Below are 10,988 nucleotides of genomic sequence, written 5' to 3'. Positions count from 1 at the left end.
TCTTCTTAAATAAATGTAGCATCTAACCTATCTTTTAACCAAGTAGACCGAGTTCAGCTTTTGATGGGCACTGTTCGAGTGATATGTAATTCATCTCCAACATAAACCATAGAAGTCCTTCTCCTAAATCTATCAGTAACGGTGTAGAAATGATTGCTCACATACTTTTCATTATGTGATACTTAATTGCATTGGGATGTTCTGGTGGGTGATAAAGTGACATGCTTGCTGCACAGTATAACTTGTGAAATCCAAAAAATCTTCTGCAGAGTAAGTTGGTTGGCACCATCATAGCTGCACGTGTATCACTTGGAGGGACGAAAGTAAGTAGTTATAAGCATTAACTAGCTGAAACCAACATGATTAGTTGTTTGACTCACTCATTTGGTTGCTCTGTTGTTGTGCAGTCTCTCCCTGACAAAACAAAAGAGTTTACTCTAAAAGACAACCTATATGTATCCCAAAACAAATAATTAACAAGGAACGCATATACTAGTCGATACAATTTGCAAATAGAAATGAAAAAGGAAAATTAAACCGTCTGACAACCACAGGAATGTCTCCCATTCTTGCTTGTGTTGTCAAATTATTCCAGCAGAAGCCACACATAAAGAAAAAAAAGAAGTCAATCCCACTTAATACACCAACTTTATTTGTGGTTTATTATTATTATTATTGTTATCTGAAGACAGGGGCCACTGTACTTAGAGGACAGTTTCGCACTCTGATTCTTTTCCTTTTTTGGTAAAATCATCTCTGAACGTGAATTGGCTCAAGAAAAACTCCATGGATCTCGTCTTGGGCACACGACGAGACAAGGTAAGGCCACTGTGTCTGTATGCCTTGAGCCGCCACCTAGGAGTATACAACAGCCACGGTTTGAAACGCAAAAGTTGTTTGTTACTCTTTTTTTGTATAATACCCAGGTTTTGGCCCACTAGACTGAAGGATCCCATGCCCTCATTGAAGAATCTTCTGACTACAGCTACGCGATCAACATCCTTACCAACTCGAGCCTCGCACGAGTCCTTGTATCTTATGTAGACAATTGCAAATAAGTCGAGTCCCTCTTGGGTACTAGTAGTATCTATAGCTACTTTGACAATCTTCAAGTTGGACACAAGATGGTTCTCAAGGGTGTTCCTATTAGTCGTGGCAACTGCAAGTTCCAAGTAGAGACGAATCCAATCATCATTCTCTCGCAACTCTGACTTCTTCAGCTGCAAGAAAACATATTAAAAATCACGAGAAGAAAAAAAAAACAAAAAGCAAAGGTACAATGTAAGGGTTGGGGTAGTCTCACAACGTAACATCTCTTTGATTTCTTAAAAGGATTCTTGGGCGGCCACTCAGGAAAGGTATGGAGCAAGTCTTCCACAGGTTTGTGATCACTGCTTTTCTTGATTCCACATATGTGGGTTTCGCCTATAAAAGATCAAAATCAGCAATGTGATAGACTTGTTGTTTTACCAAAAAAAAAAAAAAAGAAATTACCAAGAGGTCTAGCAGTACAGCATTCCAAAACCAATTCGCCATAGCGTAGTTCATTAACTCTAGTCTGAAAAGTTTGAAGCAACTGGGTAGCTGGATCAATAGCTACCAAAGTTATGTAGTAAGAGGAATTAACAGAACCCATGGACTTGTTGTATTTCTTAACGCTACTGGGCTGTAAGTTTTTCCCCTAATTGATCAAGAAAGAAACAAATCGATTGGGCTAATAGCGTGTGTGTATATATATATATATATATAGATAAATAAAGCAAGGGGTGGTTATAATACCTGGACCAAATTGTAACGATGAAGGCCTAACTTAGCATAAAGGAGGATTAAGGGGGAACAAGTATCATTACAGATGTGTTCAGTTAGTCCAGGAGCAGAGTCTGGTACTGGAAGACCACTGACATCGAACCCCTATGGCGACGACGACCCATTAATTAGTCATGTAACCAACCCCTAGAAGCATAGAAGTAACAGTTAAAGAATATTACCTCGGATTTATTCACTTCTTTCATATAGCTCCTCCTAAGGCGATCAACCTCCTTCCTTGGATACCCAGACAAGAAAGCAACCATCGTCGAGCCGCTGATGCTTTTTTTTTATTTATTCTTCTCCTCTTCTTTTGGTCGACTTAGGGTTGTCCCTCTAGAGATACGAGATGATAGATATACTCCACCTCTGGGTTTCAATTGGGCCCAATCTTTTTTTTTTTCCTAACATTATCATCATCTATCTAGTTAGAATTGTTAAAATTGTTATTACTCTTAATAAATTATCTTTTTGTTTTTTTTTTTCAAAAATTAAATTTTATCCAATCAATATTTATATTTAGCTCTTGTTTTATATAGTCTATTTTATTTGCCAATCAATATTTTATTATTATTATTATATTGGATAATACGTTTTTTAATTCAGTTTTTTATTTTATTTGAATTTGTTTTTCATTTTGTTTTTCAAAATATAAAAATGAAACTATTTTAAAAGTTTTTATTTTACATTTCTAGTATTTTAATTTTTTTTTTAAATCCTAAATCCCACCCAGTATCTAAATTCTAAATCTAGCTTAGTAAATGTATGGGGTATAGTGTCCATTCTACATATTTAATAAAATATTTTAGTCATTTTAATTTTTTGGGCTACATTTCTTATTAAAAAAAAATTGGGTCATCCTAGAAAAATTTTCATTAATTTATTTATGGTTTAAATATATAATATAAACTTTTACAGTCGATAATCATGAGTTATGTTTTGATGTCGTATCATTGATATGAATCTTGGTTTAAGCATATTGATCAAAATTAATAATTTACAAGGATCACACGAATAAATGCCGTAATTCACGAAACAGAGGTATTTTATAATTATAACTAATTCATACACAATAACCGAATACTTTTGTCTATAAATACTGCATATTTTATTCCATCCATAAATCGATTTTCTTCCTATGAATTCTAGTCTCAATAAGAATGCTACTTCTTATCTCTATTTTTTTTTGTTAACCACATTCATTCAAGTGTAGACTTCAGCCAATTGATTATTACAACTAATGAAAATAGTATGTCATGATATTCTCTTTATTAGAATATAAACTTTTTAACACTTTTTAATTTTGTTATTTGAAAAATTCAATTTTAACACTTTTTAATTTACAAGTCTATTCTATTTCAGTTTTATATGTTATAATTTAATATTTTCAAAATTTTAACACTTTTTAATTTATGTTATAATTTAATATTTTCAAATTTTAATTTATTAAAAAGATTATAAATATGTGTTCTGGTTTATAACTGGATTTGTGTTTATTGATTAGGATTTTAAGTGTAGTAATTAGCGGTTGAGATTGAGTTTAGTATTTAAAGGATGTGGAAATCTGTGTGAGATCTATAAATAAAATAACAACTTGAACCATGCTCTATTTGCAGTGGCATACCATTTTACTCTGTATATCAAAATGTAAGCTTAGTACTATTCTAATTTTATTAAACAAAATAGAAAAAAATTTCTATATTACAAAACAAAATAAAAAACTGTAGTAAATGGTGTTAAAATTTATCTATTTTAATCAAGGGCGGAGGCATCTGTAGGAGAGGGGGGGGACCTGACCTCTATAGATTTATGCCAAAAAGAATTTTACATGCATTAAAATAGCGTAAATCAATTTGGAAACGATTTTTGGCATAAAATAGTGTGGAACTTTACATGCATTTGAAAACAATTTTTGAACCATTTTAGCTCACAAGGTTAAATGTGTTTTAGATTGGATATATATCGAAAATATTATTTGGGAATATATATATGCGTAAATCACTTTAACCTATTCAATATTTATATTATTTTAATTGATGTAAAAAATATTAAAATTCGTTTATATTTTTTAATTGACCCCAGTCAGATTTGAGGCTGGCTCTGCAACTGATTTTAATCCACATATTTTATTGCATAGCGGGTGATTTGGATTCTTTAGAAGATGTGATTATAAATAGTAGCGACTAGTGAGTCACTCTTGCTAATATGAAAAGCATTGACTTCATCTATTTTCTCTGTTTAACCGGTCACTTGCAATTAGATAAGGTAAAACAAGGCCAAAGTAAGACTAAATGATAGTTACTTAATTAAGCCAAAATCACTTTACTTGCCTATATCGTCGACAAAATTTGTAACCGTAATATCTACTACAAATTTGGTTATAGGCAAATAAGCTCTTATTTGCCTATATCGTTGACAAAAATATTTTTATATATCCTTATATATATTATAATATGAATGTATAATACATTATTTCTATCATAAATTATAACACACCATTTACATCAATGATTTTATCATGTTTTACAAAACCCTTATAATATATTATTATAAGCTATGACTCATTTTTGTATTTTTATTTAATAAAATTTTATCACTTATTTAATAAATTGATGGGAAAAAAAACCAACACTGAACCAAGAGCTCTTGGCCTAGTGGTAATAGAACTCAAGCTGGAGTACTCGTCCTGAGTTCGAGTAGCATTGGCCACATTCCCGCCTATAAACGTGTGTGCCCGGATGGAAGACCTCGTGGGGATTAGTCTGGGCTTACCGCCTGGGATCCTCCACGGATATCAAAAAAAAAAAAAAAAAAAAAAACCAACACTGACAGAAGAGTTGCAGAAATGAAAAAAAAACTAATAAAAGAGATGAAAGGGTTAAAGACAAATTTGCTCTTTTTTAATGAGAAGCAAAAAGATTTGACTATGTTATATCACCAAGAATCCGTGCTGAAAGTAATAGCAAGAATCTTACACCACTACACCACAAGATCTTTTTAAACATTTATTGTATAAGACTTTATAAATTATTTATAGAATTTTATAAATTATTTTATACATATTTATAAGTCTTTATAATTATTTATAGTCATTTCTAAATCCTAATTCTTTATTTTATGAACTATTATAATTGATTTTTATAAACCCAATAATTAATAAGACCTTATAAACTTTATAAACCTTATATTTTTTATATAAAACATTTATAAGAATTGGCTAATTACTTTATATAGAACCTTTCTAAATCCTATTAACTTTCATAAATATTAATGCTTGAAAATACTTAGATGATTCTTAAAACTAATATTTTACATAGTGTTATAAGCCTTTACAAATTATTTACTATTATATAAATTATTTTACATAGATTTATAAGTCTTTATAACTTATTTATATGCCTTTATAAATCATAATTCTCTGTTTTATGAATTCTTATATCTGGATTTTTACAAACCCTTTGCAAGTAAGTAATTTGTTTATACAACACATTTATAAGCTTTGGCGAATTATTTTATGTAAACCTTTATAAATCACAAAGAGAAATTTCTTTTGTAACAAACATAACAGAGTCAATATGACCAAAAGTTTTTTTATTAAAAAGATAAAAAAACATTTACATCCATGTGGCTAACTAATGTAGACTTGTTATTTAGATTTGATGAGTGGGTTGGGGTTGGGGGGTAGGTTCTAGGATTTTAAAGAAAATTTATTGTCTATTTGTCTCTCTAATGAAACATTTTGTCATTTTATATTTTTGATAAAAAAAATTTAGGTCATCCTAGGTTATTTCTCATTATTTTATTTGTGGCTTAAATCTATAAATAAAAATTAGGTATTTATATATAATGTTAGTTAATTGTAAAAAGATAGTTATTAATTTTGTTTTAACTAATTATTTTAATAATTTTAAATAATTATTAGACACATTAAAAACAACATAAAATAATTAAAAAACATAAAAACTTTGTACTAATACAGTATATTATATTAATTTTGGAAAAGAACAAAAAATTTACATTCAAGTTCAAACTAAAAAATAATGCATATTAGTAAATATTTTATAATTAGGTTTCAAAAATTTCAAGCATTTTAAATTTGTATAATTATAGATATTTTATGATTCATATTTAATATAATATAATTTTAAAATATCAAACTAAAAACAATTAAACATATTTTTATTATTAAATAATAATCATAATATTTTGATACATTTTAGGAAATTTCTAGCTACACGACGTTTAAGCTAATATGGTGGAAACCATCTAATGTATGAGAATGTGTCAACAACTACATGATGTTTATGTTAATACATGTAACATATACGATGTATATAGTAGCAACATCATAATCGGGTTTAATTGATCATAAGCTAAGTTAATGGAGTCAATCTGTAATTTGTTAAACCTAATAATGTATTAGTTATTTTTCGAAAAAATAAAATACACCAAAACCAAAAGAAAAAAATTAAAAAGAAGTAAAAACCAAAACCAAAGTCTGATATCTAAAAATCTCAAAGCTATTAACCAAAAACTACTCAAACAATCAACACCAAAATTTTAAAGCTGCTAAAATACCTTTAACGAATAGCTATACAATCATGCAATACAAAATTTAAAATAAATTATATATTAATAACTATATATTTGTTTATTGATTAGATAATAACTCTAAATTAGATTAAATAATGATTATACATAACATAATAAAAATTAGGCAAAAAATAAACACTTATTTTTAAGAATAAATAAGATAATTCTTATTATTATGCTGTTATCCGAAAATAACAACAATGCACATGTACATTATAAATCCACCTGAGACACATCTATAAAAGAAAAGATATGATTTCTTCGAGAGCGGCCTGTACTTTCAATTTAATCATACTAGGTGATTTTTCCGTGGTCATGCACGGATACAAACATTTACGTAATGATTGAATTAAAACAATTAATAAAAGAATATTCTTTGTTTATAACTTTTAAGTTAATTTTTAATCTCTATGATATTATTTGAAATGTCAGTTTGTTATGTATTATTATGTTCCCATCTTAATTGGATATATGATTTCACATATAATATTTTGTATAGTTTCAAATATTTATTTTTGTGTTAAATTATATATATTATTCTAAATTAAAAAATGATTTTTTAATTATATTAAAATTGGACTATTATTTTCTTAATTTCATGTAGTTAAGTTCATTTTCTTACATTTGTAAATATATTGGTGTTTTTTTGTATAAATGGGTATATATTATTTTAGAAAATAGGAAACATAAATGTTAAATAATAATTGCATTAATAAACATAACTTGTAATATTTTGAAAATTCATACAACAGAACACTACTATACAATAAATCTTAAAAATTGTTTGATTTGATTTTTCATAATTTAGTATATTGAATTGTATCGATTTTCTGGTCATAATTTTTTTTTTGTTACAGTTAAACTAAAATAAACTCATCTTGTTACTTTTATCTTAGGATGAAAAATATATATTTTAAGACTGTGTATAATTTTCTATATACTATTTTCCATAAAATTAAAAAATTGAAGTGTCAAAAAATTTTGTTATGAAAATTCTAATCGTTCAATCAAAAATATATTGATAAATACGAAATACTATATATATATTGTTGTAGTCTCACGTTATAAAATATTTTATTTGGTTTTAAAATAACCATAAGATATAATAATTTTTGGAAAAAATAAGATATTAAACAACCACAACTTATATTGTACGGAATCCACTTTATTATACGAAATTGGACGAAATAAACTGCATAATACTCAAGGGAAAAGTAGTAGATCATTACAACAACTTATATTGGAAAGCAGTGGAAGATTATACCATAAGTTAAGACAAGATGAAACAAAGATTTACAATATTACAGCCTTTGTCTTAGTCACCTATATCTTCATCTGTCTTTCTGAGAAAAAGATTTGAACCCGTAAGTTCTTTTTACGATTCTTGATCAATAACACAACATGAATGCCATAAGCACAGAAGATAAGTTTTCATTTCTGTTTTTTTCCTCCAGCTATTTGATATCTACAATGTCAGAAGATCTTCATGGCGCCAGAAGCTTCCAAAACCGAACTCTTTGCTCATCGACAGTTCTTGCAACATTCCCTCAGTGACTTCAATGCAATTAGATCTTGATGAGCCTTCTTCAAACACAACCCCATTTCCATACCAACGCTCCTCTTTGACGACATCCTCCTACGTTCTTGGTTGCAAGGTTCTCCCACATCTTCTCTTCGCAAACTTCTTAATCTTCTGGCCAAGTTTACAAGGGACCTTGAAGAAGACGAAGGTAGTGACTTGTAACACAAGGCATTGGCAGCAGCATGAAAGGACAACACAGTCTGCTACAAATGCACCACGGTCTTCTTCCATTACTCTTGTTACGCACAAAACTTCAAGGACTACAAATGTAATACATAGACTGGTGTGTGAATTTCACGTGGGGATTGAGACATGTTTACCGGCATGTTTAGGAATCTTGGACGGCAAAAGAACTGTAGCTGTTCAAATCCTTGTTACCATTGATACTATTCCCCAACAAGAATGTGCTTCATATAAGGGCAAATAGGTCTATTCTCATCTTTCTATATTACACACGCCAATGAAAGGTTTGGTGATGACATAAAGAGAACCTTGTTGATTTATTATTAGCATAACATTGAGTGGACATGATGTTAGGAAATACGCGGTCAAATTTTGTGGTAAACCAGAATTTATGGGAGCGGGAAAACACACACACAATTGTTAACGGAGTTCGGCCAATCTTGCCTACGTCTCCGGACCTGCTACAGATCTTTTATTATTAACCAGAGAAATTTTACAAGCTCTAAATTCACACTCCGTTCCCAAATACACTCAAAAATGCTCGTAATTTCTTAAAGAAGATTTTTTATGATTTTTTTTTTCTTCTTCTCTTTCGTTGTTCTCTCTGTGTTTTTCTTTTTTTTTGGGATGCATTTCAGAAACCAGAAGCTTGTATATTTATAGGAAGAGCTTGAGGAGTAGGTGAACATAATTGTTGACAAAAGCACCTCCTTCTTTGATTTCTTTCACCGTCCAACTTCACCATCCAACTTCACCGTCCATTATGAAACATGTGATCTTTAACAATCTCCCACTTGAAGACTGATTTCAATCTGTCTTCACACCTTGATCAATGTAGCAGGTCTTCCCAGCTTGTTATTCCAACAAGCCAACTGAGGTTACACACAACCTCAGCTTATCATACGGCACGACCTTCGTCAGCATGTCTGCCGGATTCTTACTTCCTGGGATCTTCTCAAGCACCAACATTTCATCTTCCAACGCTGATCTGATGAAATGATGTCGACGATGTATGTGCTTCGTCCGAGCATGGTAAACCGGATTCTTTGCCAAATCGATGGCACTTTTACTGTCACAGTACAACACACTTTTCCCTTGGTCATGGCCTAGCTCTTCTAGAAAAGACTGTAGCCATATCATCTCTTTTGTTGCCTCCGTTACCGCAACATACTCAGCTTCACAGCTTGATAGAGATACAATTTTTTGCAACTTTGAAACCCAACAAATTGCAGTACTACCAAAGGTGTAGACATACCTGGTTGTGCTCTTCGTGCTGTCAACGTCACCTCCATTGTCAGCATCAACATATCCCTGCAATCCCGTCTTAGACTTCGTGAAACATAGCGATAAACTTGGATTTCCTTTCAGGTATCTGAAAATCCACTTAACGGCTTCCCAATGTTCCTTTCCTGGATTGCTCATAAATCTGCTGACGACTCCCACTGCATGTGCAATGTCTGGCCTTGTACATATCATCGCGTACATCAGGCTTCCTATAGCAGAAGCATATGGAACTTTATCCATACATGCCATCTCATCTTCAGTCTCTGGAGACTGTTCTCTGGATAACCGAAAGTGACTTGCCAGGGGAGTACTGACTGGCTCCGCATCATCCATGTTAAACCTCTTGAGGACTTTCTTCACATAATCCTCTTGTGATAACTTAAGACCTTCCTTGCTTCTATTGATTCTCATCCCTAGAATCTGTCTTGCTTCTCCAAGGTCTTTCATCGCAAACCTATTGATCTTGTGCAAGTCTGCACCTACTATCAGCATGTCATCGACATATAGGAGCAATATCAAGTAGGACTCTTCAAGCCTCTTGAAGTAACAACAGTGGTCAGCTTCACACCTCAAGAAACCAACGCCTTTAATAAAGCTGTCGAACCGTTTATACCACTGTCTTGGAGCTTGTTTTAAGCCGTACAAACTCCTTTTCAGCTTGCAAACAAGTCTTTCCTTCCCTTTGATCTCAAAGCCTTCGGGTTGCTTCATATAAATTTCCTCATCCAAATCACCGTGAAGAAATGCCGTCTTCACATCCATCTGTTGAAGATGCAGACCTTCTTGTGCTACCAGCCCAAGAACCGTTCTAATGGTCACCATCTTGACTACAGGAGAGAAGATTTCGGTGTAGTCAACGCCTTATTTTTGTTGGAATCCTTTCACAACAAGCCTCGCTTTATAGCGCTTACTCCCATCAGGTTCTTCTTTTATTCGGTAGACCCACTTGTTATGCAATGCCTTTTTCTCCTTAGGCAAATCTGCTAACTCCCACGTGTGATTGGATAACAACGAGTCCATCTCGTCGTTCATTGCAAGCTCCCACTTGATCGACTCATCAACTTGCATAGCTTCCTCATAACATTCAGGCTCGCCTCTGTCTGTGAGCAGAATGTAGTTGAGCGATGGAGAAAATCTTATTGGCTTTGAGCCTTCTCTTAGCTTATCCTTGTACAACGCTTCTTCGTTGAACACAACATTCTTGCTGCGGATGATCTTTTGAATTTCATCATCCCAAAACCGGTAACCAAAATCCGTGTTACCATAGCCGATGAAGTAACAATTCTTAGACTTCGAGTCAAGTTTACTTCTTGCAGCATCATCAATATGAACATAAGCTAAGCATCCGAACACCTTTAGATAAGAAATATTTACTTTCTTTCCGCTCCAAACTTCTTCAGGGATCTTAAATTCCAACGGCACAGCCGGTCCTCTGTTTATTAAGAAGGTTGTGGTATTGATTGCATCTTCCCAAAACGTCTTTGGCAATCCACAGTGCAATCTCATGCTCCTTGCACGCTCATTCAAGGTTCGGTTCATC

The 10,988-nt window shown here is 31.9% G+C and overlaps 1 protein-coding gene across 3 annotated transcripts; it reads right to left on the bottom strand.

Annotated features, from left to right (window-relative positions):
- Positions 1 to 452: 452 nt before the first annotated feature.
- Positions 453 to 2,152, bottom strand: LOC106296582 (UPF0725 protein At3g19520-like). Of its 3 annotated transcripts, none has more exons than XM_013732743.1 (5): positions 1,989 to 2,152; positions 1,780 to 1,911; positions 1,495 to 1,681; positions 1,304 to 1,425; positions 453 to 1,220 (listed from the first exon to the last, which is right to left on the bottom strand). In XM_013732743.1, exons 1-5 carry the CDS (start codon positions 2,070 to 2,072, stop codon positions 705 to 707), a joined length of 1,041 nt encoding a protein of 346 aa, XP_013588197.1. In that variant the 5' UTR covers positions 2,073 to 2,152; the 3' UTR covers positions 453 to 704. The 3 variants fall into 3 exon arrangements, with proteins under 3 accessions (XP_013588197.1, XP_013588198.1, XP_013588199.1); XM_013732744.1 differs by having other exon boundaries at positions 1,307 to 1,425; XM_013732745.1 differs by having other exon boundaries at positions 1,495 to 1,558.
- Positions 2,153 to 10,988: the final 8,836 nt, after the last annotated feature.

The sequence above is a fragment of the Brassica oleracea genome, chromosome C6 (genome assembly GCF_000695525.1).
Source record: "Brassica oleracea var. oleracea cultivar TO1000 chromosome C6, BOL, whole genome shotgun sequence".
Taxonomy (NCBI): domain Eukaryota; kingdom Viridiplantae; phylum Streptophyta; class Magnoliopsida; order Brassicales; family Brassicaceae; genus Brassica; species Brassica oleracea.
Note: the sequence above shows the minus strand (reverse complement) of the source record. Positions and strands in the feature narration are given on the sequence as shown.

Bases quoted from the DNA above. Each gene is read 5' to 3' on its own strand.
- LOC106296582 (XM_013732743.1), bottom strand. From the start codon at position 2,072: ATGGTTGCTTTCTTGTCTGGGTATCCAAGGAAGGAGGTTGATCGCCTT. The intron at 1,912-1,988 runs GTAATATTCTTT...TCGTCGCCATAG, and splicing joins AAGAAGTGAATAAATCCGAG to GGGTTCGATGTCAGTGGTCT. The intron at 1,682-1,779 runs GTATTATAACCA...TTGATCAATTAG, and splicing joins ATCGTTACAATTTGGTCCAG to GGGAAAAACTTACAGCCCAG.